This window comes from Mustela lutreola, chromosome 12 (assembly GCF_030435805.1).
Source record: "Mustela lutreola isolate mMusLut2 chromosome 12, mMusLut2.pri, whole genome shotgun sequence".
NCBI lineage: Eukaryota > Metazoa > Chordata > Mammalia > Carnivora > Mustelidae > Mustela > Mustela lutreola.
In genome coordinates, this window is record NC_081301.1 from 19285670 (window position 1) to 19308903 (window position 23234).

The following is a 23234-nucleotide window of genomic DNA, read 5'->3' on the forward strand; positions in this document are numbered from 1 at the left end:
CGTGACTCTTGAAACTTCTTTTTAATGACGACTTGCATCCTCCTCTCCTCTTCAGACCTTGGCCTGACTTCCCAGCTAGCTGGAACCACTGAATTTCATTGAATTAAACCATTGAATTTCGCTTTTCTCATAAGTTAAGGTGGCCCGAACCAAGAGACCCTGCCAGGTTGTTATGCTTCTCTGGTCTTCAGCTTCCCTATCTGTAGATGGAGCACAGCCGGCGGTTTTGAAGGCTCTTCCAGCTGTAATGTTCTGGGAGCAAAGTCATGTCATCCCTTTGGGCAAATGCTCCAAAAACATCCACAGAGGCAGGCCATGGGACTATGATTCATGGCGTTCTCATTCAGTGACTTCACCTCCCTGAGAGTCAGTGGCCATCTCAATGAAAGGGGAGACGCGCTCCCTGGGCCCAGGAGCTAGCATGGGAACGGATATGGGGGATGTGTGCAGAGCGTTTTACTGAAGGGCTTGGCACAGAGTCAGCGCTCGATAGAGTCTTCGTGTTCAGAGACCAGTATTGACTTACCTGCTCACCCACAAGCCCTGGCCGTCCAGGGTCGCCTGGCTCCCCCTGCAAAGGACAGAGGAGAATCACTTGGGATGGGTGATGGGAGTCTAGCCCCCTCCCAGAGAACACCCCCAGGTGAATGGCCTTAGTCCCCAGAATTAGGGAAGGATAGGAACCTCAATTCCAGAGTCTAACCTTGTAGACCCCAAACAAATGGCAGAAATGATGGGACACTTGGACAGAACCTCTGGCCCCAGACATGGCCCGAGCCGCCTGTTCCCTCTGAGTGGCCCTCGGCAGATGACTTGGTACCTTTGGGTCTGTATCTCATCTTGGATGTTCATCAACCCACTGCATTTTGTGGAGGTGGTAACTAAAGCCCAGAGAGGCAAGGTGATCTGCTCAGGGCCACACAGCAAGCTAGAGGCAGGGCTAGAATTGGTCTGACTGATTGAAATCCCCATTTCTACTGGATGATGCTGCCCCACCACAAGGAGATCAGGGAGCCAGGGAGTCAGGGCACCTAGATCCTAGACCCTAAGCCACCAGACCTCTGCCACCAGCTCACAAAATGACTAGTGAGCCTTGTCTCTGCTCTAGGCTCAGCCTGCCTAGCTATAAATAAGGGAGATCAGACTCATTTGTCTCATAGGCTATTTCCAGCTCTCATGCTTGGTGGCCTCATGTATAGCCTTGTCTGCCGGCTTTATCCCATGCCGCGGTGGCTCCTGCTCCTTAGGCAGTCACAGCCACCCCAGTCTCCCCACAGTGTGCGCTGGAGAGGCGAGCAGCCCTGTGGGATAAATCCGTCCAGACTATGTCACTGCTCTCACCACAGAAACCCAGCTGGTATCTGAGGGAATAAGACCGAGACCGCAGGGGGCAGGACAAGGGCTAAGCGAGCCAAACTAGCCAGGAGCTGGGCTCCCAGATGGACACAGCTCAAGGCAATCAGGGTCTGAGCCTCTCAGCCTTCCCTCCGGCGCCTCCCACAGACCTCCTGCTCCTGAGGACCAGTGGGGCCAGACAGACACACGGGCCATGTCTGCTAAGCGGAGGGGGACGTGGATGTCCTGGGCTCTGCCCTCAGCGTCGCGTGTCTGCCCAGAGGTAGACATGGCCCAACACTGTCCAGGATGGGTCGGAAAATCCAACCCTCAAGAGGAGCTCTTGGAAAACCACTAAGCAAGGCTGCCCGTGTGCCGAGGACCATCACTCTCGCACCCAGGCCAGGTCTTTTTTGATACGTTTAAAAAAAAAAAACTGTTACCAAAAGTAAAACGTTATTGACTGCACATCATGGGGGAAAGCTAGAGCCCACAAGAGAGAACGGTCATGTCCTCCGCTCCCACCGCCCAGAGAGAGACCCCGTCCTCACTGAGCCTCTGCTCTGAGCACGCAGGACCACCGTGCAACGGGCCCCCACAACAGGCTCCTTCCGGAACCTGCTTCCGACTACTGCCACAGCGCCGCTCCCACACACACGGGCATTTTCCCATCTCACGAACTCGTCCGCTTTGCCGTCTTTGGTGGCTGCGTTGCGTCCCGTTACTTGAACTCTACCCTGCTATTGGATTTTGAGGTTCTTGTTCATTTTGTCCTCTCTGTTACCAATATGTTGTGACAAATGGGGACCGCTGACCGCCTTTCCACAACCGTCCCTGGGATGGGGATTCCAACTAGAGCCCTCATTTGCTGGCTCCCCTCTTCTTACCTTCCCCAGTTGTTCCACACATGCCCGCCCTCAAAGCCCAGTCACTTCCAGGCCCCCTCACCTTCATGCCATCTGGGCCGGGCCGGCCAGGAAACCCCTTTCTGCCAGGTTGGCCCTGCAACAGAGAGAGGTGAGTGGGGGGGGGGGGGGGGGCGGGGTTAGGTGGAGGATGGGGGTGCAGCATCACTGGGGTCCCAGCCTTGGCCCAGGGGAGCGCTGCAATGCCCCAGAGGAGGCAAGGATGCAGAGACCCGAGGGCCCCAGGCTGCCAGCTGGTCTGGGTGGGGTCTGGCAGCTGTGCGACCTCAGGGAAGTCTCCCCTCCCAGGCCAGTCCTGTTTTGTCAATGGGGATGTTGAAACCTGCTTTCAAGGAATGAGGAAGAGGAAGGAACTGGACAGAAGATACAGGGTCCCAGGGGGGATGGAGAGTTTATGCCAGTGTGGCCTGAGGACCCCTGTGATCCCTGGAGCCCTCCCAGGAGAGGCATGACATCAAAACCAGGTTCACAATAAGGCTAAGACATTGTTTGCTGGGTCTCTCTCATTCTCGTGAGTGTACGCGGAGTTTTCCAGAGGCTACATGACATGTGGTATCGTCAACAGATTGAAAGCAGAAGCAGATGGGAGAATCCAGCTGACTTCTATTAAACCAGACATTAAAGAGATTTGCAAAAACGGTAAAACAATGCCACTCTTTTCATTAGATTATTTTGCTTTGGGAGAATATAGCCGGTTGGTTGTTTTGTGTTGTTTTGTTGTAAAACTATTATTTTGTGACCATGAAATGGGCTTATTATTATCTCAAATGAATTAATAAATGTATTTAAAAGTTTTCAGTCTTAATCGCTAATATCCACACAAGAGGGAACCCACACAAAGAAAAGAAGTTTGGGTCTACCATCATTTCTTTTTTTTAGGAAGGTAATCAGGCCTCAAGACCAAAACATTCACACACTTCTGGTTTACGCCCTCCCTGGCATGGGCCTCGTAGAAGGCCACTTGGAGCAGAGCAGTGGGGAAGATGCCAGGTGAAGTTCTGGGCTTGAGATGCTGGGCTAAACCCCTTGCTCTTTGAGCCTGATGGCCATGGGTGAAAATAAGACCAGCAATGGCGTTCTCATGGAGAGTCAAATGCAGGGAAGCTGGTGCGAAGCCCAGCACACGGCCGCAGGGCTGACACAGCCAGTCGGTTTCCCGCCTCTTTGTCTCTTGTCCTTTGTGTCTGTTCTAGTCCCTTCTCTGGCTGGCCCAAAGCTCTTGCTGATGACTTGGCAGAGCGCGCCCCCCCCCCCCATGTGTTGCCTAGCTGTACACAGTGGGCTCAGGAACGACAAACCCCATCTCCCCGGGGCCAGTGACACTCACCTCCAAGCCGGGGGCCCCAGGAGGCCCCATGGGTCCCTCATCTCCCTAGAGGTGGGAGACACAAGAGAGGAAAAAAGAAATTAATCCAGTGAGGGTCTCGGAGAACTTGACCTGTAAGGAGAGAAAGCGGTGGACAGACAAGAGCCCTCCTGGACCAAGAGAAATGGTACGCCTGGTCCCCCCACCCCAGGCCCCCACCCAGGCCATACAGGGCCTTCCACGTGAAGGGGGCTCCCAGTGCCATCTGAATGTGACAGGCACGGGGTTCATGGCAGGGCTGGGCGGGAGATCAAACCCTATCATGTGCTGTGGGTACAGAGCCTCGACGGCAGCTCAAAGATACGAACTCTATTCTAAGCTCCACCACTGATTCAGTGACAGACCTTAAACTCCTCATGCCTCAGTTTCCCCATCTGTAAAATGGTGCCAACGGAAAGGACCATCCTCAAGTATGACCACTAGCCTACGCAGAGTTCCGAGAGGACAGTGGTGAGGCCCCATCCCCTCCTCGGCCACGAACATCACTGAGGAAGGGTGTGTGGGGACTGCAGACAGGGCCGAGGGGCATGAAAGAGGGGGGAGATGGAGAAGGGAACGAATGCAGGGGTGGAGTATGAATCCATGGGGACGTGAGCAAGTGGCAAGCTCTCGGGTGGTAGCGCGGGTGTAGACAGAGGCGCGTGGCTGGCGCCGTCCCTCCCTCCCTGCCCACTCTGGGCTCTCCCACAGGCCAGGGCAGCCTCCTAACCGGCCCCTCTGGCACTCCTGGCCTAACCCAGAGGCCCCCCTCGGGGGCCACCCCCCATCCCAGCTTCCAGGAAAGCAGCCCCACGTGGCCGCTCGCAGAGCCAGCGCTGGGACCCCGCCAGACCCAGGACCAGCCGGCAAAGGGATCTGTGTCCGCTGGATGCCTGCCTGTGGTTGTGGTGAGCCCGGGCCTCCTGGGCTCTCAGCCGGGGCTGTCTGTGTGTCACGGGGGCCTTGGAGTCTGAGCCTAGAAGGGTGGTGGGGGACCTCAGGCATAGGCAAAACCCAGGGCCAGCCCATGGGGTGCCCAACAGGCCCGCCCACGGAGAACTTCTCAATCCCGTTCAGTGTGAATGAAGAAATGAGCCAATGTCCACTCTGCCACTTACTAGCTCTGCCAGTCGGGTCCTTCTCTGGGATGCCCCTCAGGGCAGCTCCCAGGGGCACAGACTTAATGGCACAGGGTCTTTGTCGTGGGCGTTGGGCTCAAGCAGACGTGGATTTGAATCCCGACCCTGCCTGCCACTATCCATGCAACCCAACACGTGTCCTCATCCTGAGTCTCAGGGCTTCGCCATCTACTCTCCCATACCCACACCCCAGGAAGCTGTGTTACAGACAGGAGCAGCAGCAGTGGCCTCCAGAGAGAAAAGCCCCAGGCGATGGGGATGCAGTGGCAGCAGACAGTCACCTGCCAGCCAGGCCAGATCAGAGAAAGACCTTGGCAAGGTCACAGGGTAGAGCCGAAAAAAGGATGAGCGGAAGGGCGAGCCAGAGGCAGCCCGGGGGTGGTGTCCGGTCTGAAGAGCCCTGACCCCCAGCGGGAGCCTCCAGGACCCCCGATGGAACCGGCGGGGCTGCAGGGGACAGGCAGCGGACACAGGGCCAGATGGTCTCACCTCGGGCCCCAGCTGCCCACGGGGTCCTGGCACGCCTCGAGCTCCAGGCTTACCCTGGTGAGAAAGGAACAGAAAGAGGTCTCAGAGGCGGCACCTCCACAACCATCAGAGGCTGGCAAGACCTCCAACAATTCCAAGCCAGGCAGCCAGCCCCAGAGGCCCGTGGTTTCCAGAGAGCAGGGACTCACCTTCGTGCCTTCTGGGCCATTGTCCCCAGGGGGGCCAATGTCTCCGGGGAATCCCTGAAGGGAAGCAGAGAACAGGAGTCACCCACGGGTGAAGGGAAGTGCTAAGAGCATCAGTCTTGGAGGGAGACCAGTCCAGGTCTCTGTCCCTTCCTGCATGGGATAGGACCCTGGGCAGGTGCATTAACACCCCCGACCCTGCAGTTCTCTGTTCTAGAACAGGGACTTGGATAAGAGCCTGTGCATCTCCGAGAGTTGCTGAGAACATTAAATGAGATAATGCAAGAAAATACTTAATATTGGGGGGGCACTTGGGCAGCTCAGTGGGTTAAAGCCTTTGGCTCAGGTCATGATCCCAGGGTCCTGGGATCGAGCCCCACGTTAAGCTTCCTGCTGAGCAGGAAGCCTGCTTCCCTTCCTCTCTCTCTCTGCCTGTCTCTCTGTCTACTTGTGATCTCTGTCTGTCAAATAAATAAATAAAATCTTTTTTTAAAAAAACTGAAAAAAAGAAAATACTTAACATTGGAACAAGAGCACAGTACACACAAGATTGTGTGACCCGGGGGTGCCTGGGTGGCTCAGTGGGTTAAAGCCTCTGCCTTTGGCTCAGATCATGATCCCAGGGTCCGGGGATCGAGCCCCGCATGGGGCTCTTTGCTCAGCGGGGACCCTGCTTCCTTCTCCTTCTTTGCCTGCCTCTCTGCCTACTTGTAATCTCTGTCTGTCAAACAAATAAATAAATAAAATCTTTAAAAAAAAAAAAAAAAAAGAAAAGAAAAGATTGTGTGACCCAGAATTCCCCATGTCCTGGGTCTGCTGCTGCTAAAGACCCAAAGCCAGCCCTCCTCTGCTCCAAAAAATGGTCGCCTTTGATTGCAGTGCGCCTACAGACACGATGCTGTTCTGGGTTTGCTACAACTTCAAAGGGCTTGGGAAACCCTGGTCTAACTAAGCTCGGCTCCTCCTCTCCAAAGCTGAAACACCCCCTGCATCCCGGCCAGTGTGTAAACTCTGCCCCATACCACCAAGGAGGGCTCACTGCTCCCAGACCAAGCCTGTCCCCGATGGCTGGCCATGCACTGGAGGTTTCTTCCTGACATGGAGCAGAGCCCCCTCCCTTTCCCCTTGACAACCTTGTGCTGCCCCGTAGGACTGCACAAAGCATGGGGGGTGGGAGTCGTTCTTTCCACAGTGGTCTCTGCACAATTTGGAGACCAGTTTTCCCCTCCTAGAGGCCTGCCCTTTGCTGTCCCTTCAATGTTTTCCACTCTGGGGCCCAGGGTCCCTCAGTCCTGCCACCTCCAATCGGTCAGCTTCCACTATTGGCAGTCACTAGGATGCTGGTGTGTCTCTGGGTATGAACAGACCAGCAGAAGACAGCACAGAAACATCCCCTTCCTTGTTGTAGATGTAATACCTCTGGTAATTCATCCCAATGCTGCAGTCACGGTTTGGGCAGCCTCACTACTCCCTTAAACCAAAATCTTACATGAATCCCTGAGACCAAAATCCCTCCTCCCACATCGCCTCCATAAGCAACTCTTCCCCTTCCTTTTTGGTGACTCCCATTAAATTCCAGCTCAAATATCCTCTCACCCTTCTTACTAGCAATGGCAAGAATGCGTCTGAATTTTGAGCTAATAGAGAAAGCCAAAGCTACCACATTCTTTTTTTCTTCAAATCAAGAGCCTCAAAGTCCTGTTCTGCCATCAAATCACTGTGTGACCCTGGGCAGGTTCCTGAGCATCTCTGGGCCTTGCTTTGCTCATCTGCAAAATGGTGACCACATCACCTTACAGGGCTGTTCTCAGGCTTAAAGGGAAGAATGCAAGCAAAGGGCTTAGTTTAGCTCCCAGCACCTGGTGAGCACTCAGCAAAAATCCACATCCAAAGGCACTCAGCATCCAAAAGGATGCAGAACAGGAGCCACACTGCCACCCACCCCACCCACCCCCATCCCAGGGCCGGCATGGTCTCAGAAGGAGCAGAGACCCAGGAAGGCGCTGATGTGCTCTTCAGCTTCTGTCTTCAGCAGAGCAAGACCATCTTCTGGACACAGAGTTAGCCAATCCAAACAGAACCCAAAGGTGGGAGATGCAGACCCCGGATCTGTCCAGGGACCCAGGAGAAAACCAAAGCAGAGCTTATCTGCTACCAGCAGCAGTGACCCTGAGAAAGTCACTTCACGGCACTGTGACTCAGTTTCCTTATCTGTCACACAGTGCGGTACCACCTCCCTCACATAATTGTAGCTGCATGTCAATGTATTCTTGTCCCCAACACACGACACAGCCTGCTGAATGAGGTGGTACCTGATAAACGTGAGGCAGCACGCGTCCCCCCCTCAGGGGCCAGACTGCTGGGAAACCCGGGCTGTTAGAAAACTCTTTTTCCACAGCGGCCAGGGGAAGGAAAGGAGGCCGTGGAAGAGAGGCCAACTGCATTCGTCTAAAGATAGGACTGTGTCATGGCCAAAGTCAACACAGCGTGAAGTCAGAACTTGGAGCTGGCAGGAAACTATCCCTCGTCTATCTGGGTGATACCAGGAGTGATCTTTGGAAAGGTCTGGAGAACCCAGCAGAGTAAGACTTTTGTCTCTGAGATCTTGTGGAAGATGGGGAAGTGTGTGTACACAATGGGGGCTGGCTGGGGTTAGCCTTGACCCCCAGAAAGCCTGCGTACTGAGGATCCTGGGCAATTGGCAGCCCTGGCAGGACCGCCCCATATTCCAGAGATGGTCCCCATTGGAGGGGCAGGGAGGAAGAGCTCAACCAGCTGCCTCCCACCGTCGTGTCTATGTGAAGTCTGCACATTAGCCAACAGACAGCAGACCAGTGCTAACTCTCCTGTGCATCAGAAGCTCTCAGTCAAGTTCTACTAATTGCTAAATCATCCTTCATGACTTCTCATTCTCCATTCAAACACTGGAATTTTCATGTCTGCCTCTTGCTCCCCATTCCTCGGAACTCTGAGCCCTGAACTTTTTCCAGGGGGAGTGTGGGTGTTTGGAAAAGTGCCAGGGCTCAGGCTGGAGAAACAGGAGCTCCTCTTAAGGGTGCAGGCCCGAGTTCAGAGGGCTTTCCTGATGTTTTTTCTGGAAGCTACAAAGGTGACCACAAAGTTAGGGAGGGTCTCCGAGGCCAGCTTCTGTCCCGCTGCCACTGAAAGTCACCAGGGGCAAAGAGGCAGAAAAGGAAAGATCCCTGATCTTGGGGACGCCTGGGTGGCTCAGTTGGTTAAGCAGCTGCCTTCGGCTCAGGTCATGATCCCAGCGTCCTGGGATCGAGTCCCATATCGGGCTCCTTGCTCCACAGGGAGCCTGCTTCTCCGTCTGACTCTGCCTTCCACTCTGTCTGCCTGTGCTCGCTCTCGCTCGCTCTCTCTGACAAATAAATAAAATCTTAAAAAAAAAAAAAAAAAAAGATCCCTGATCTTGGAATTTCTATTCTTGGCCCCATCTCTCATCTGCTGCGTGGCTTCAGGTAAGTACCCCCTCCTCCCAATCTCTGGATCTCGGTTTCCCAAGGACAACGCCCAGCCCTGATGGTAGCCGGACCCAGAAATATGGCCTCACGTACCTCGGGTCCAGGAGGCCCAGGAAACCCAAAGGATCCCTTGTCTCCAACTTTGCCCTGGGGAAGAGAAAGATGGCAGAGGAGGCACGGATAAGGGAGGGTCCACTTTCCCCCAACCTTTGTATTAGCCCTTGGCTGTGGGGGGCTAAAAACCTCAGGGGCACATGAATGAGGTCTCCCTAGATAACTAGGAGCTACTGTTCAAAACCTCCTACACTTTCAGCCATGGGATGCTCGGGCGAGACGCTTCATCTGGTAGAAGCTCAGTTTCTCCATCTGTAAGATGCGAGAGAAAATACTACTCTAGCCCTCGGGGTGGTTGGCAGCCTTCAAAGAAGTATTTGGTACGGCAGGGAGCTGACACACAGCCGCATTCCAGAAATACATGTTATCTATGCTACTGCTGTTTTCAGGGCGTTGGGAGCCCCAGATTCTGATTCTCCCCAGAACGCTGACAGTGACCGAGGCCTGTCTCTGATGCTGGGTGAGTTCCTGCCCCTCTGGGCCTCAGTGTCCTCCTCTGTAAAATGGGTGAATCTCATTCCTGTCCTGCTCTGTCTGGCTCCCGAGGTGGCTGCAGGAAGAAATGCGGCCTAGGACGTGACCGTGTCCCTGGTCACATTCATGACTGCAGAGCGCAAGGTTTGGGGGAGTCAGAGCCAAAGGTACTTACCAGAGGCCCCGGCTTCCCCCGTGCTCCTGGGAACCCCGGCAATCCCTGGCTCCCCTGGAAAAGACCAAGCGCAGGCTGGGGTGAGTAAGGAGTGGAAATGGCCAGGGGAACAGCTGCTCAGTCATCCTTGCCTACCTGGGGCCTGGAGAACACACCCTTTTGGGGGGAGATGAGCTTCCCCCTCACTTTCCCTGCCTCCAATCTCCAGCAGGGCACCTCTGTGGTTTGGGCATCCGGGGTGCAAAGGTGATACAGCAGGCCCTATCCTTGCCAAGTCGTCCTGGAACCTGGGACCCTGGAGGGGCTCCAAGGAAGCTCCACAGTGTGATTTATGGTTTCCGTAGTGTAGTGGTTATCACGTTCGCCTGACACAGTGCGATTTATGCCTGAGGAACTCTGGAGATGGGGGCCCAGCGGTGGGGAGCAGCCGGGGCCCACATGGCTCGCAGTCCAGAGACACCGAGGCTGGGTCAGGACAGGCCAGCCAGGAGGGAGGGAGGAGGAAGAGGGAGAGCGGGCCAACATCTGGGCCTTGTTGACTGGCTGGATGAGGTCCAGATGTGGCCACATGGTGCCGGACACAGGCAAAGAGGAGCCGGCCTCGGCAAGCTGCCTCGGTTCACCCATCAGTCAGGAAGGCCGGTTACTCACTCACTTACTCAAACATGTCCTAAATGCTCACTGTTCTGTGTAGGACTCCGAGCTGAGCTCTGCCAGGGCTGTCTGGGGCAATACCCTTGGGGAGCTAGCTGGCTGGCATGGGGCTGAGCACAAGTCCCCATCAACCAGGTGCTGCCTCAGATGACGGACGGGTGAGCCGCTCAAGGCACGTGGAGAGGGACGTGGCCACCGTCCATGCAGGCGGAGGAAACGGCATCCGAGCAGGGTTTCGAAGAATGGGGCCGTGCAGAGGCTGAGTGGACAGTGTGCCAGACAAGGCAGCAGTGTGTGGGGGCAGAGGGGGGCCCTTTGGGGGAGCACGGGGCTATAAGGATGAGGGGCAGGAACAGGTCCGAGGGGCTCACTCGCTGGGGTCCTACGTGCAGGGCTGAGGAACCAGGATTTGGCAGTAGGGAGCCACGCATGGTCTGTGAGCACAGAGCAGAGCTTTGCGTCAGTGAGGAAGACAGACTGGGAGAGAAGGGATGGGGAACCTGACCGTGAGTCAGGAGGCTGTCAAGGCCAGGGAAGAGATGGTGATGGGAGACTGCGGCTGGAGAAGATAGGGTTATGTGAAAGGAAGCCATCTTTTAGGGGGTTCTTGGCCCATAAGAGACCCTGAGAAGGAAGCCGGGATCAGAGAAAAGCAGGGTTGGGAGAAAATCCGCTGCAATTACCTTGTCTCCTTGGAATCCGGTCTCTCCCGACACACCCGGAACCCCTTGTTCACCCTAAATGCACACCAGCAGAGAATGTTACAATGGAGACCACGGTGGGTTCCAGAAGCCCTTTCACTTCCAGACCCACCGGCAGGACACTGCTTGGCTGAGGCTGTTCCCAGAGCGGGTCTGACCAGCAGCATCCTTGTGAGAGGGCAGGCCCGTGGGGATGCTTGGCTGGAGAAGGCAGGCTCAGGGGGGCACGGAGCCGACCTCACCGCACACCTGACTGGGGTTGCTCAGGTAGCTGAAAACACCACTAACAGAGGCCAAAGTGCCTGGCCTTTCCTGGACAACTGTCACTTGCAGATCCAAGGAACTGTTTCTTGATCCTTCAACACCTTCCTCGTGAGCTTCAGGTCACAAGGGGCAGGTGCAGCCTGGGTAGTGCCCCCACCCCCATCATGGAGGATTCTGAGCCTTTGGATCTGTTGCTTAGCCTTTTTCACCACTGGGCACGGAGCGGTCACTTCCTCCTGTGGGAGTCTCTGTGTCAACCATCCGTGGAGGGCCGCTTCTAATCAGCTGCCGGTAATCAGCTATAGCGTGAGAAACCAGCTAGCCTGGCCGGCTAAAACTAGGTGCAAACAGTGAGTAAACGGGTCTCGAGTTAATTCTGACTGTTTCTTTCCTAAGGCGACAGAGATTCTGGCCATCAGGGGTCTCTCCTGGTGCCACATCCTGGTACACAAGCTGTGGGAGAACCACCCTGAAGGACGGTTCCTCTTACAGCCAGAGTCACAGCACGCCGCCCTCATCATCTCCAACTTGCCATGCTGGATGCTCCCAAAAGCACCCCGGCCCCAGAGCTCCAAAAACATTCACAGTCCCGGGAGCAGTTGGAAGGATGGGGAGGAAACCCAGGAAGAATGCAGACTCTCAGAGGACCCACATCGTGCAGCTCAGGCCATGAGCCAGCCAAGAAAACAAAAACAAAAACAAAAAAACCGAAAACTTCCTTGATAAAACAAAAGCCAAAATTAAAATAGATAAATAAATAAATAGCTTTAAAAAAAAAAAAAACAAAACAAAACTTACTTTGGTTTTTCCAATCTGGAAAACCCTGTACAATATCCCAGAGGTTTAGAAGCCAAGAAAGTCTTTGGGTTCTTTTTTTTTTTTTCCCCCAGTGTGCGCACACGTGTGTGTGTGTGTGTGTGTGTGTGTGTGTGTGTGCGTGTTGAAGGTCCAAAGGAGGAGCAGAGGAGATTAAAAAGAAAAAAAAAAAAAGTTTAAAAAGACACCAAAGAAATCAGGACAATGGATTTAGGCTGGAGCAGGAGTCTCGGTTCCAGAACGCGCCTCCATGCAGGAAGAAGGAGCCAAGTGGTTGTAAGCGGGATCGTGGCCAAGCCGGGTCATGGAAAATCCAGGATTCTAGGCAGGACGATGGGGGATCAAGAAGGGATGGCTGTGGCATCCCAGGGGAGGGCCCGGGGGATGGGTGTACTCTCAGCAATGTTAAGACCCCTCCCCAGCCCAAGGGGCAGAAAAGAAAGTCCTTTTTCTTTCCTTCTTTTTTCCAACCCTAAAGACTTATTTGATTTTCTTGAAAACTACGGGCAGGAAAACAATTTCCTTTGCTTCTTTTCTTTCTTTTTTTTTTTTTTTCCAGAAAGCTTTCACATCTCAAAACGAGCCAGGCACCAGCAGTCAGCAAGCCAGCCGAGTTCCATGTAACACGTTTATTTCCATGTTCCTGCAGGGCCAGTGAGCGGGAGGCCAGCTCTGCAGAGGGGCCTATAAAAAGCTCAAAGCCTACACCACCCCCCACGCCCCCACTTCCTTTCTCCCTTGGTCCATGACTTCAACATTTCCAGAGGGCTGATGTCTCGAACCCCAGAGCAAACAGGTAGCTGTGGGGGAGAGCTGAGGCTTGGAGAGAAAGCTCCTCCGTCTCAAGGGGAAGACCACAGAAGAGGGGGGCTCAGGAGCCAGCGGGACAAGGCCAGGGGCGCAGCACACGAGCCCCAGTGTCGGGGGGGGGGGGGCTGCAGCCGGCAGGAGGTGGGGAGGGTGGCGGGAGACAGTGAGGAGGTAGAAGAGGTGGAAACACATGGAGAAAGCACTATGCCCCTGACTACCTAGCGGGGAGGTGGGTAGGACCATCTGGGTGTGACCATGGCAGCTCCATCTCCCCTTTTTTAAGAGTCCAAGGGCCTTTGATATATCTCTTCGGACTCTTGGGGCTGTCCCCCTCCTTGAAATGGAGGCACGGTTGAGGTCTCCGGAGCACGTGCCTGGCCTCACAGCTTCCCAGCCCACAGATGCTCAGAGGCTGGGAGGGTTAATCCCCACAGAGCACTCACACGGTGCCCGGCCCTGGCACCTGCTCCCGTTTCTCGGGTTTACGGGGACCCGAGTTATCTGAAGACAGGTGCACAAGGACCCTGCCCGTGGGAGTGGCAATCAGCTGCTCAGACTCGGGGAAACTTGGATGCTGTCCGAAAGCCCTCCCACACCCCCTCTGGGGGTGCCACGCTGACCGAGCAGCTGAGAGGGGAGGGCAGGAAGATGGCTACAGGGCAGAGTGCGGGGAGCACCGCCCCCAGCCCTTCACGGCTTGGTCCCTCGGATACCGCACGATGGGGCCAGGCGCTGCCCCGCTCTCGGCCCCGGGTTCCCCCCGACCCCCGTCCAACTGTGGTCTGGCACCGGGAGAGCTCAGCACAGGACTGTGTGGAGGACACGTGGCATGGGTGGCCTCCCCATGGCAACTGGGAGGAAAGCGGGTCAGGGGCTCAGGGGCCAGTGCCAGCTTTGCTGTTGTATACTCAGACCACGTGCTCTCCGGGGTTGGGTTCCCAGTTCTAACTGGGGCGGTTTATGTGGATTCATCTCCTAGGGCTGGAAGAGGTCTCTGGCCCCCGCACCACACCTGCCCACCACAGGGCCTGTCATCTCAGTAACAATCCCCCCTTCCTCCACTCCAACCCCATTCTGGCTTTGGCATCCCAGTCCAGATGCTGGGCTGGCCTCAACCTTGGGCTCTACGACTGCATCATCTTACCCCCGACCTATGCCTCAACAGCCCCCCCAGGCTCTATCTTCCAGGGTCTGCACACCCCACACCGCCTGCCTGAGCTCCACCTGAGTTACAAGGAAGCAGCCGGGGAACACAGATATCGGGGGGGGCCAAAGGAGAGACAGAGGAGGAGTGTGGGGGAATGGACCTGGCGAGAAAGCAGCAGTGGCACTGGGGGGAGGGGAGCGTCGCATGCAGATAAAACACAGTGCAACGAGGGAGTATTCAGATCACCTTATCACCTTTCAGTCCGGGCTCCCCCATGTTCCCCATCAGTCCCTGCAAGACAAAGGCCAGATCCTGCTGGGCGGGGGAGCTCAAAACCAGGGAAGTCAAGTGCCCTGCCCGACCCCCACTGGCCTGCTGTGCCCACCCGATGCTTGTTGCCCCACCCAGAGCTCTGTTTTCTCTTCTCTGAAAGTGGGCAATGACCCCCAGCCCAGAGGGCCATGATGTGGACTGAAGGAGCACGAGAAGGGACAGCTGACTCCTCAGCCACAGCACTCTGAACAAATCCAGGGGAGAAGGCTGCTTGTGGGGACAGATGGGCTCCACGAGCATTGTCCCCTGCATGCGGGCCACACGGGATCACCTTCAGAACGAGGTCCTAGCAGTTCGGGCCCAGCTTTTTCCTGCACGCCCATCCCACCCAGGGATGGACCGAGTGTACTGGCTTGCCGCTATCGTTTCTATGCCCCTTTCAGTGGCCTGGCTCCCTGCTGGCCTTTCAGTGCCCTGGCATCCAGAACTTCATGAGACTCCGGCCCAGCTCAAGGACTGCTGTCTAAGAAACATGTCAGCCATGGAGACATACAGATGACGATTGGCTCTCAGGCCACCCCTCTGAATCGCCGCCCACCCCTCCCCCAACACTGAGCCCAGGCCCACTTCCCTCTGCGCTGCCATGGGCCAAGGGAGTTGGGGGGCACCTGGCTGGGATGAGACCTGGATTCCGGGATGGCTCATTTACCTTCACGCCCTTGGGTCCTGGATAACCAATCGGACCCAGTGCTCCCACGTCGCCCTGGGAAGAGAAAGAGAAGAAGGCATCATGAGAGGTGGCTCCCAGGAATCTGGCCTGGGCGGGATGATCCTCAGCGTCGCCTGGCCTGGGCTGCTAAGGACACAACACCACTGTCTCCATCAGACCACCTGCTCTAGTCTCTCCACCGCTCGCTCATCGTGTCATCTGGGGTGGCTAACCTCCCCGCGCCTCAGTTTCCCCACCTAAAATGGGGGTCAGGACTATGTACTTCTAGAGCTGTTTCAAGAAGAATTGACTTAAGCGTACTAAGTGCTGGGCATGGTCTGGAGGCAACTGGGTTGTCCCAGCTGAAGGGGCTCTCCTGGCATCTCGTGGGTGAAGGCCCCACGACACGGAACGATCTGGCTCAAAATGCCCACGGTACTGAGGTGAGAAGCCTGGCTGAGAATGAAGGGGTGGCTGGATCCTCTGTGCACAAGCCCACCCTCCTCCCCTCACGGGTCCTTGGCTCCTGCCTGCCCCTCCAGCTACTGCTCCGGCTGCAGCCATCTGGGTAAGCCCATGCCCCGAGATAGGGAGCCCCCGAAAATGCACCCTTCTCCCCTCTTTCCATCTGCTGTGACTCATCAAAGTGTCTGGCTGCTATGTGTGCTCCCACAATGCGCTTGACCTCTCTGGGTCTCAGTTTCCCACATCCCTGAGTCAGGGTCCATGGGGGTCCCTGGCCAGTGCTCGGAAGCCCCCAGGGGAGGCCAGCTGCCCCAGGCTTCCTGTGGGAGCTGCCCAGAGATGTCTCCATCACATTCCTGCCCGACGTCTGCAGGAGGGCCGATGGGCCCAAGGAGAGAGACAGAGGGAAAGTGCCGAGTTCACAGATGGTGGGGAGGTCTGCTGGGGCACTGTCGCCCCGCCCCCATCCAGCCCCTGCACCGGCTCAGATCAGCTGCTGCAGAGGCTGACCACCGTCCGGCCACTGCCCTGTCAGGGACGGGCTGTATGACCCTGAGCAAAACCCTTGCCCTCTCTGGACCTCAGGATCCCCACCTGATTAGGTCAAACCAGAACTTCTAGCTATTCCTCTGCCAAGAAATGGTGCTTTCAGCTTCATCAAGTAATCTTTTCCTGAAGGAAGTAAGGTCTCAGCAGGCGCCAAGACTGACACAAACAGCAGTGTCTGCCAGGCACGGGGCTCGGCTCCTTACCTGCCTCCACTCCAGGACTCCTCACAACAGCCCTTGGAGTGTCACCCTCCCACCATCTCCATTTTACAGATGGGCACACTGAGGCTCCCTAAGCTTAGGACTGGATGGAGCTGGGATTCACACCAGGCAGTCCATCTCCAGAGCTTCCAGGCAATTCTGAAGTCATCTTGGGAGAGGAAGGTAAGGCCAGGATCACTGGCCGGGAGAGGCTGGGGTCTGAGGAAAAGCCAGCCCTTCAGAGAAGTGCACCTCCCTGGGCCATGCTGGCTGCTGCTTCTCTCCCTCTCTTTTCCTGGTTGAAGGGAGCCAGGGGTGGCCTGCCCAGAGTTCCCCGTAATCCACAAATAAACAGAGGAGGCTCTCCTAGCACAGTTGGCTCCAGCTGGGGCCTGAGCTGTGGGCAGGGGACGAGCCAGCAACTCCAGGAACACAGGCTCCTTCTTTCCGCTGCAGGCCTGAAGGTGCCTTGTGTGGGGACTGAATTCAATACGGGCCTGACGGACACCTGGGGGCCTGGGGAGCCACACCAACACCACACCCGCCGCCCCTGCCAGCCCTTCCAAAAAAGGTGTATGTGTGCGGTGGGAGGCAGGGACTTGCATCGGTGTCCAACCCCTAAGGACCAGGAATCTGTGGAAAAGGGACTCTGGCTGCAGGGCACATGGGGAGAACGTGGTGGCTTGCTTAGGGCAGGCCTTTCCCATCTTGGCAGGGCCCCAGTGCTGGGCTCTGAAAGCCCTCAGGGGAGGAAAAGAGAAAATTCCAGGCCACTCTTCCCCCCAGTATAGCCCGCAGAGCACCGGCTCTGCACTAGACACCCTTGTGGGCAACCCGGCTGAGCAACACACAGCATGTCATGTCCTCACAAGAAAGAACAATGAGTAATGCTCTGAATTTGGATCCTGTTCCCACTTCTGCCTAAGCTCCCAGATACCATTCTAAACATCTTGACCTTCGTCCTGCTGACTCTCACCAAAATACAACCACGTCCACAGCTGTTTCCAAACTCCTACTGTGTGCCAGGCTCCACGCTCGAGACATCGAGGTCCCGTCAACTGCCGTGCGTGGGCGCTTAGGCTGGGCCCTGGCTGGAACGTGCTGTTCGGGCCCTTGCCAGCTGTTCACAGTAACCCCATGAGGCCCGTCTTACAGAGGAGAAATCCAAGGCTTAAACAGAGGCACAGTAGTCACCCAAGACTAAGCCAGCCACAGGGGACATAGGCAGGATCAGAACCCAGGGCTGTCTGTCTGGCAGGGCCTCCCACCATCCCTCATGTATGTCTCCCTTCCTGCCCTGCTGTTCCGCTGCAGCTGGGGCATCCCTGGCCACGCGTTCCCAGACCCAGAATGTTCCGCGGCGCTCTCGTTGTTCACGCACACTCATCCTTCCGCCGAAGCGCCAGCATCCCTTCCCTGACAGCACAGGCCGGGTCGGCCCCCTGCGGTCAGGTCGCACAGTCCTGGCTACACTGGCGACCATTTCTGTGCGTGTCTATGTGGCGGAGAGCGGCTTAACAACCGGGTGAGAAAGAAAGCTAATTCTGCTCTCATTTACAAACATCTGGGGAGAAATCTCACCTCTGTGCTCCTAGAACTGCCTTTGAAGGCAACAAGGCCTCTTTCCAGAAACTCTGATAGGGATCGGTGGTTTGGGGACAAGGGGGTGGGGGCTGCGGCCGGTCCTGGCTCCTGTGTGGTCTTTGTAAGTGTCATCTCACACAGAACAGCCCCTGGCGTGGTCCACACTCTCACGCATCAGCTCACTCCATTCTGACGAGCTGAGTACAGGATGCGGTGGGGAAATCCATGACCCACAGACACAGACCCAGGTCCAGCTTTGCGCTGTGTGACCTTGAGCAGGTATTTCAGCCGCTCTGTGCCTCAGTTCCCTTCAGTGTACCACGGTAATCCCACTTCCTACACTCAGAGGCTTGCCGGGATCATTAAGTACTTAGCGCCAAGTCCTGGCACACAAGGGGTTGGTAAGTGTCAGTTCTGTCACAAAGAGACGAAGCCAGATGATCGTTTACTGACAGAATGGGGGGGGCCTGCCCACTATACCCCGCATGCTGGGTTTTGGTCTGACCACGTATTCTTTGGGTCTCATTAGACCCAAGGAGGACCCAAAGTTCCCTTTCTATCACTCAAAATTTAAAAAGACAGAAATCTTGGTGGGGAAGATCCTGGAACCAGGCATGCTTTTTCTTGAGGGCCAGCCAAAGGGTTTCAGTTACTCAGAGGGGGCTATCCTGAGGCGGTCTCCCCTCAGAGGCTGCAGGGGGGCCGCCAGCTGCTTATTGGGATCCAAGCCACACAGACCTGGGTTGCAAGTCCTAGCTGGTGACCCCAGGCCCCAGCCTCCCTATCTGGGTGACTAGGCTGCGGCCACCTCCCTCCAGTACCTCAAGGCTTCCCCAGCCTAAAGCACATCAAGCACACACAAAACAGAGAGATGCTCCATAAATGTTAGTCTATCTCCACACACCCTTCCTCCTGCCTGCAAGGACCTGGGGGTGGGGAGTGGAGTGGGCTTCAGTCTGCATGCAAATTACTTCAGCTGACTAGACAGAAGGCACTGAATAAACCTGAAACGTCACTAAAATGATTATCAATATGTGGAATTCCCATTCGCTCAGCTAAAAACCCACATCCTCTGGAAAACCAGGGGTGACTCATGATCCCTTTTCCCCTTTAACTCCTGGTTAGGAAATTCCTTTCCTCTCCAACTCTCTGGGGAGGCCACTGTTCTCCCTACCCGCCCTCCCCCACCCCCACCAGGGCACAGAAGCTGTTGGTGGCGGGTGTGTGTGTGTGTGTGTGTGTGTGTGTGTGTGTGTGTGCTTGGGTAAGAGAGGGCACTAGTCCGGGGACCCCTGCTGGTCTGGCAGGTTCAGGTCTCTGCTTGTGACCCCCACCCCCACCTCAGGAGGAAGGGAATATTGCTTTGACAGCAGAGGGAATTTTAAAACAGGGGAAGTGGGTGCCTGGGTGGCTCAGTGGGTTAAAGCCTCTGCCTTCAGCTCAGGTCATGATCTCAGGGTCCTGGGATCGAGCCCCACATCGGGCTCTCTGCTCAGCGGGGAGCCTGCTTCCTCCTCTCTCTCTCTCTCTCTCTGCCTGCCTCTCTGCCTGCTTGTGATCTCTGTCAAATAAATAAATAAACTATTTAAAAAAAAATAAAACAGGGGAAATGAGGCTGAAAGTAGTGATAAAAAGACACAGCGGAGAGGGAACCCTGAGAACGCATTGAGCAGCGACTTGGAAAGAGACCATCACAAGGGGGCGGAGTGTGAGGAATGCAGGAACACCCCAGCTCAGGCCCCTCAGAACGGGGCCAGTGGGAGGAGGGTCCTGGACGGTCCTGCCTCCCTCCTGTCCCGCCTTGTGAGTGATCTTGGCCAGGGCCTCAGCTTTCCCATCTGCCCAATGGGATTCTCCTAAGAGATCCCGTGAATAGGGCTGCCCAATCGAGCCAATGAAAATAAGGTCTGCCCCGCTAAATTCCAACGCCAGATAAGCACCGAAGGATACTTTAGTGTAAACTGCATTCTAAATATTGCATCTGAAATCCAAATTTCATCCGGCATGTTGTTATTTCCTCTGGCAGCCCTCGCTGGGGAAAGCAAAGGAGAGGGCCCAGGTGGGGAAGAGCTTTGTAAAGAGTCAGGAAGGCCAAGGGCATTGTCTCAGCCTCTAGAGCCTGTGTTCACTCAGACAAAGGATACTCTTGCTCCTCTCAGGACCCAACCTAGTGGCCACTAGACAATGACGAAGAGAAATGTGTGCCAGTGACGAAAGTGGGGATGCGTCAACATCCCTTCCGGTCAGCTTTGGAAACTGAGAACATGGAGCCTTGGCAAGGACAGAGAGCTGCCATCTTTTCATCGCGAACGGGCTCTCCCAGGGGCAGGGGAATGACTGGGGCTCAGGACACAACTCCAGAGAGTGGCCTGGGCTCCCCCAGGAAAGGGCGTCCAACACCAGGCTGTTCGAGCTCGACTGTCATCACCATGTGACCAGGATATTCCAGAAGGCATCCGTGTGAGCTTAGAGGAGGCAGGACAAGACTTTGGGGGTCCTCATCAACTGGGGTTCTCTACCTCTCCTTGCAGATACTCCTTTTCCAAAGCATCTGGGTCAGTGCCTTGTGCCAAAGAAGATGCCCAGCTAAGCCCTGCTGAATGGACATCAGGGTTCACAAATGCATGACTCCTAGAGGGACACTTTGCTGCCCTCACTAAGTTCCAAGGTGACTCTGAAATCTGTCTCCACATAGCACCCCAGAGGACTGTTACTATACATAACACATGCGTGTGTGTGTGTGTGTGTGTGTGTGTGTGTGAACTAACAATGACTATTATTATGGTAACTAGCACTTCCTGGATTCTTGCTATGTGCAAAGCACTTTATATGCACCAGCGTCTTTAAATCTTCACAACTGAAGTCTAAGGCAGGTACTACGATGATCCCCGTTGTACAGATAAAGAAAGTGAGACACGGAGAGGTTAAGAAATTTGCTTGGAGTCTGACTGTAACCAGCGGTCGAGCTAGGCTCTGAACCCAGGTGGTCTGGTTGCATGGACTGGCCCCCGTGGCCGCGGGACTGCAGTGGACAGTGTGTATATGCGGTCCTCACAATGGTGGGTACGCTGATCTCATCCCATGGAGGGGGGCCCTGAGGCTCAAGGAATGAGGCCAGAGCTGAAGAACACAGAGCCAGCAGGAGGCAAGGCGAGGCTCGGCTGCACACCCGGGAGGTCTGGACCCTCAGCCCCTACCCCGCTCGGGTTCTGCACTCATCTGCTCGACCATGAGCATGTTGCCACTGGGGACCTGTGGGACCTCTTATCAGGCCTGGCCTCCACTGAACGATGGGGCCCTTGAACGCCCCTGGGGCCCTCTCCATCCTCCCTCTGGCCAGAATTTCATGCCACAGTTGCTGGAATAGCCAAGGCTGGCAGCTCATTTGTCAAAGTAGGCAAGAGCCTACTTAGGTCCCTCCATGGCCTCCCCAGACTCAAGCCCCATGAGGAATGACCAGAGAACAGGGCAAAGGGGGCGTGGAACCCTGGGGAGAACTCCCAGAGTCCTTTCCCAGGCCTGGACCTCTCAAGGGCTCCCAAGGTCAAGGTTCCACTCCAAGGGCCCAGCAGGAGGCCCTGGTTTTGGCTCCTGGAACACTCCACAAGGCCTACCCCAATCTGGATGGAGTCAGAGGTCAGCCTGCCTCCCACCTCCCTGTGATTCATATAATGAATCATTATAAGATCACTAAATGCTAGACCCTGGGCCAACGACTGTACATGTCAGTCCTCGATTAAGCCTCACAGGATCCCCCAGAGTCCTCTATCACCATCCCCATTTTACAGACGACAAACTAAGGCTCAGAGAGAGTAAGCAACTTCAAACAGTTAGGACGGGGCAGATCTGTGACTTGAACTCAGGGGGTCTGGCTCCAGAGTCAGTGCTTTGAAGGAAAGGATGAGGAAGACCAGCCTGACATGACCCAAAGCCTCAGCTCCTTGGCCAGCTGCGTCCTTCCTCTGGACCGGAAGCACCTCACCTGTGAACAGACGTCCCATCCCCCACCTAGACCTCCTTGCAGTGCGACACACAGGCAGCAGGTGTGAAAGCACATCACGCTCCACGTACCTGTCTCCATTTCACTAATGAAGAAAGGGGCTCAGAGAAGGTGGGCAATCCACCTGAGGACACACAGCAGGACTTTCCTCCCTCTGCCCCCTTGGCCAGAGTGACAGGTCCTGCTTCCCCCCGCTCCTCCTGGCATTTGATGAGAGAGGGACCTCTCCACCAAGACTCATCGCTGCCTCTCACCCCCGCCACCAGGCATCTGTGTACTTACAATGAGGCCGGGGACTCCTCGGGGCCCTGGCAGGCCTAGTTCTCCCTGCAGATAGGAAGAGAGCAAAGCGGTTACTTGCCCTGTCTCCCTCCCAGGCTGCTCCCTCCACTTTATGCCCCTGTGGGCACCAGGTGGGATCCTTTGGAGCCAACCATTCCTTGTGCCTGATTAACGAATCTTGGAGCCTGGCCTGAAATTTGGACAAGACCCTTCCCCCTTCTGCTCTCAGCTTTCCACATCTGTAAAATGGGGAGGCAGGGTTTCCAGATCAAGTATAAAGGAAGAGGCAGAATCCTGATCCTGACAATAAAGACGTACTGGGTGTCTGGCCCATGTCTCGTTTCACCTTCACTTTACAGATGGCAACACTGAGGTTCAAGAGTTTCATGGCAGGCCCCAGGTCAAGTGCAAGGAAAGAACACAGTGGCTCAGTTCCAAGCTGAGAGCCACGGGGCTGGCCTCTCTTCCTCTTCCAGCCAGGAGGTGCTGGGGCACTTAAGAGAAGCCCGGCATCACCGAAGGAGGCTATCCGGTCCCTGCCTCCCAGATGCTGGAGAGGGCTCTTGCCTGGGAGTCAGGCGATAGGGCTGCAAACGGGGGTGGGTGGGGGGGAACGATGTTCTAGAAATGCTGATTATCAGTGGGAATTGTCAGCCCCCTCCAGACAGGAGGCTATCACTACAGCCACCGAGAAGAGGAGGGGAGAACCAGCCTTGGCTTTACATGAGGGAGGCTACGTGTCCAAGGTCACTCAGCAACTGCATGGCCACGCTGGGGCCGCTCATCAGCCCCCTTTCTGCTCCCCCAGGACTGAAGACAAAGACACCGCTGCCCCATCCCCAAGCTGGCTTTGGGGATGACATCACACCGAAGGAGAGGCTCCGATTTCTCGCCTCCGTGCCTTCGCGGGTGGCCTTTCCTCCACATGGAATGTCCTTTCACTTCTCTGCTCACCTCAATCCAACATCACCCTCCCCAGGAGTCTCCCTGCTCCTCTATCCCTCCTCCACAGCACCCGGCGCCCTCGACTCACACATCTCACTCTGCCTGTACGACGGACCGGATAGCCAGCCATGAGCTCCTCGAGGGCCCTCGATGTCCCCGCTGTGACCG

The 23234-nt window shown here is 55.9% G+C and overlaps 1 protein-coding gene across 6 annotated transcripts in view; it reads right to left on the reverse strand.

Moving 5' to 3' along the window:
- COL27A1 (collagen type XXVII alpha 1 chain) overlaps positions 1-23234 on the reverse strand; it is a 137135-nt gene that overhangs the window by 54166 nt on the left and 59735 nt on the right. For all 6 annotated transcript variants that reach the window (XM_059142186.1, XM_059142189.1, XM_059142188.1 and 3 more), the window contains 11 exons: positions 22122-22166; positions 15042-15095; positions 14306-14350; positions 11005-11058; positions 9668-9721; positions 8998-9051; positions 5423-5476; positions 5235-5288; positions 3589-3633; positions 2284-2337; positions 527-571 (listed from right to left, as the gene is read on the reverse strand). In XM_059142186.1, the coding sequence (XP_058998169.1) occupies positions 527-571; positions 2284-2337; positions 3589-3633; positions 5235-5288; positions 5423-5476; positions 8998-9051; positions 9668-9721; positions 11005-11058; positions 14306-14350; positions 15042-15095; positions 22122-22166 (558 nt within the window). The remainder of the gene's footprint in view (positions 1-526; positions 572-2283; positions 2338-3588; positions 3634-5234; positions 5289-5422; positions 5477-8997; positions 9052-9667; positions 9722-11004; positions 11059-14305; positions 14351-15041; positions 15096-22121; positions 22167-23234) is intronic.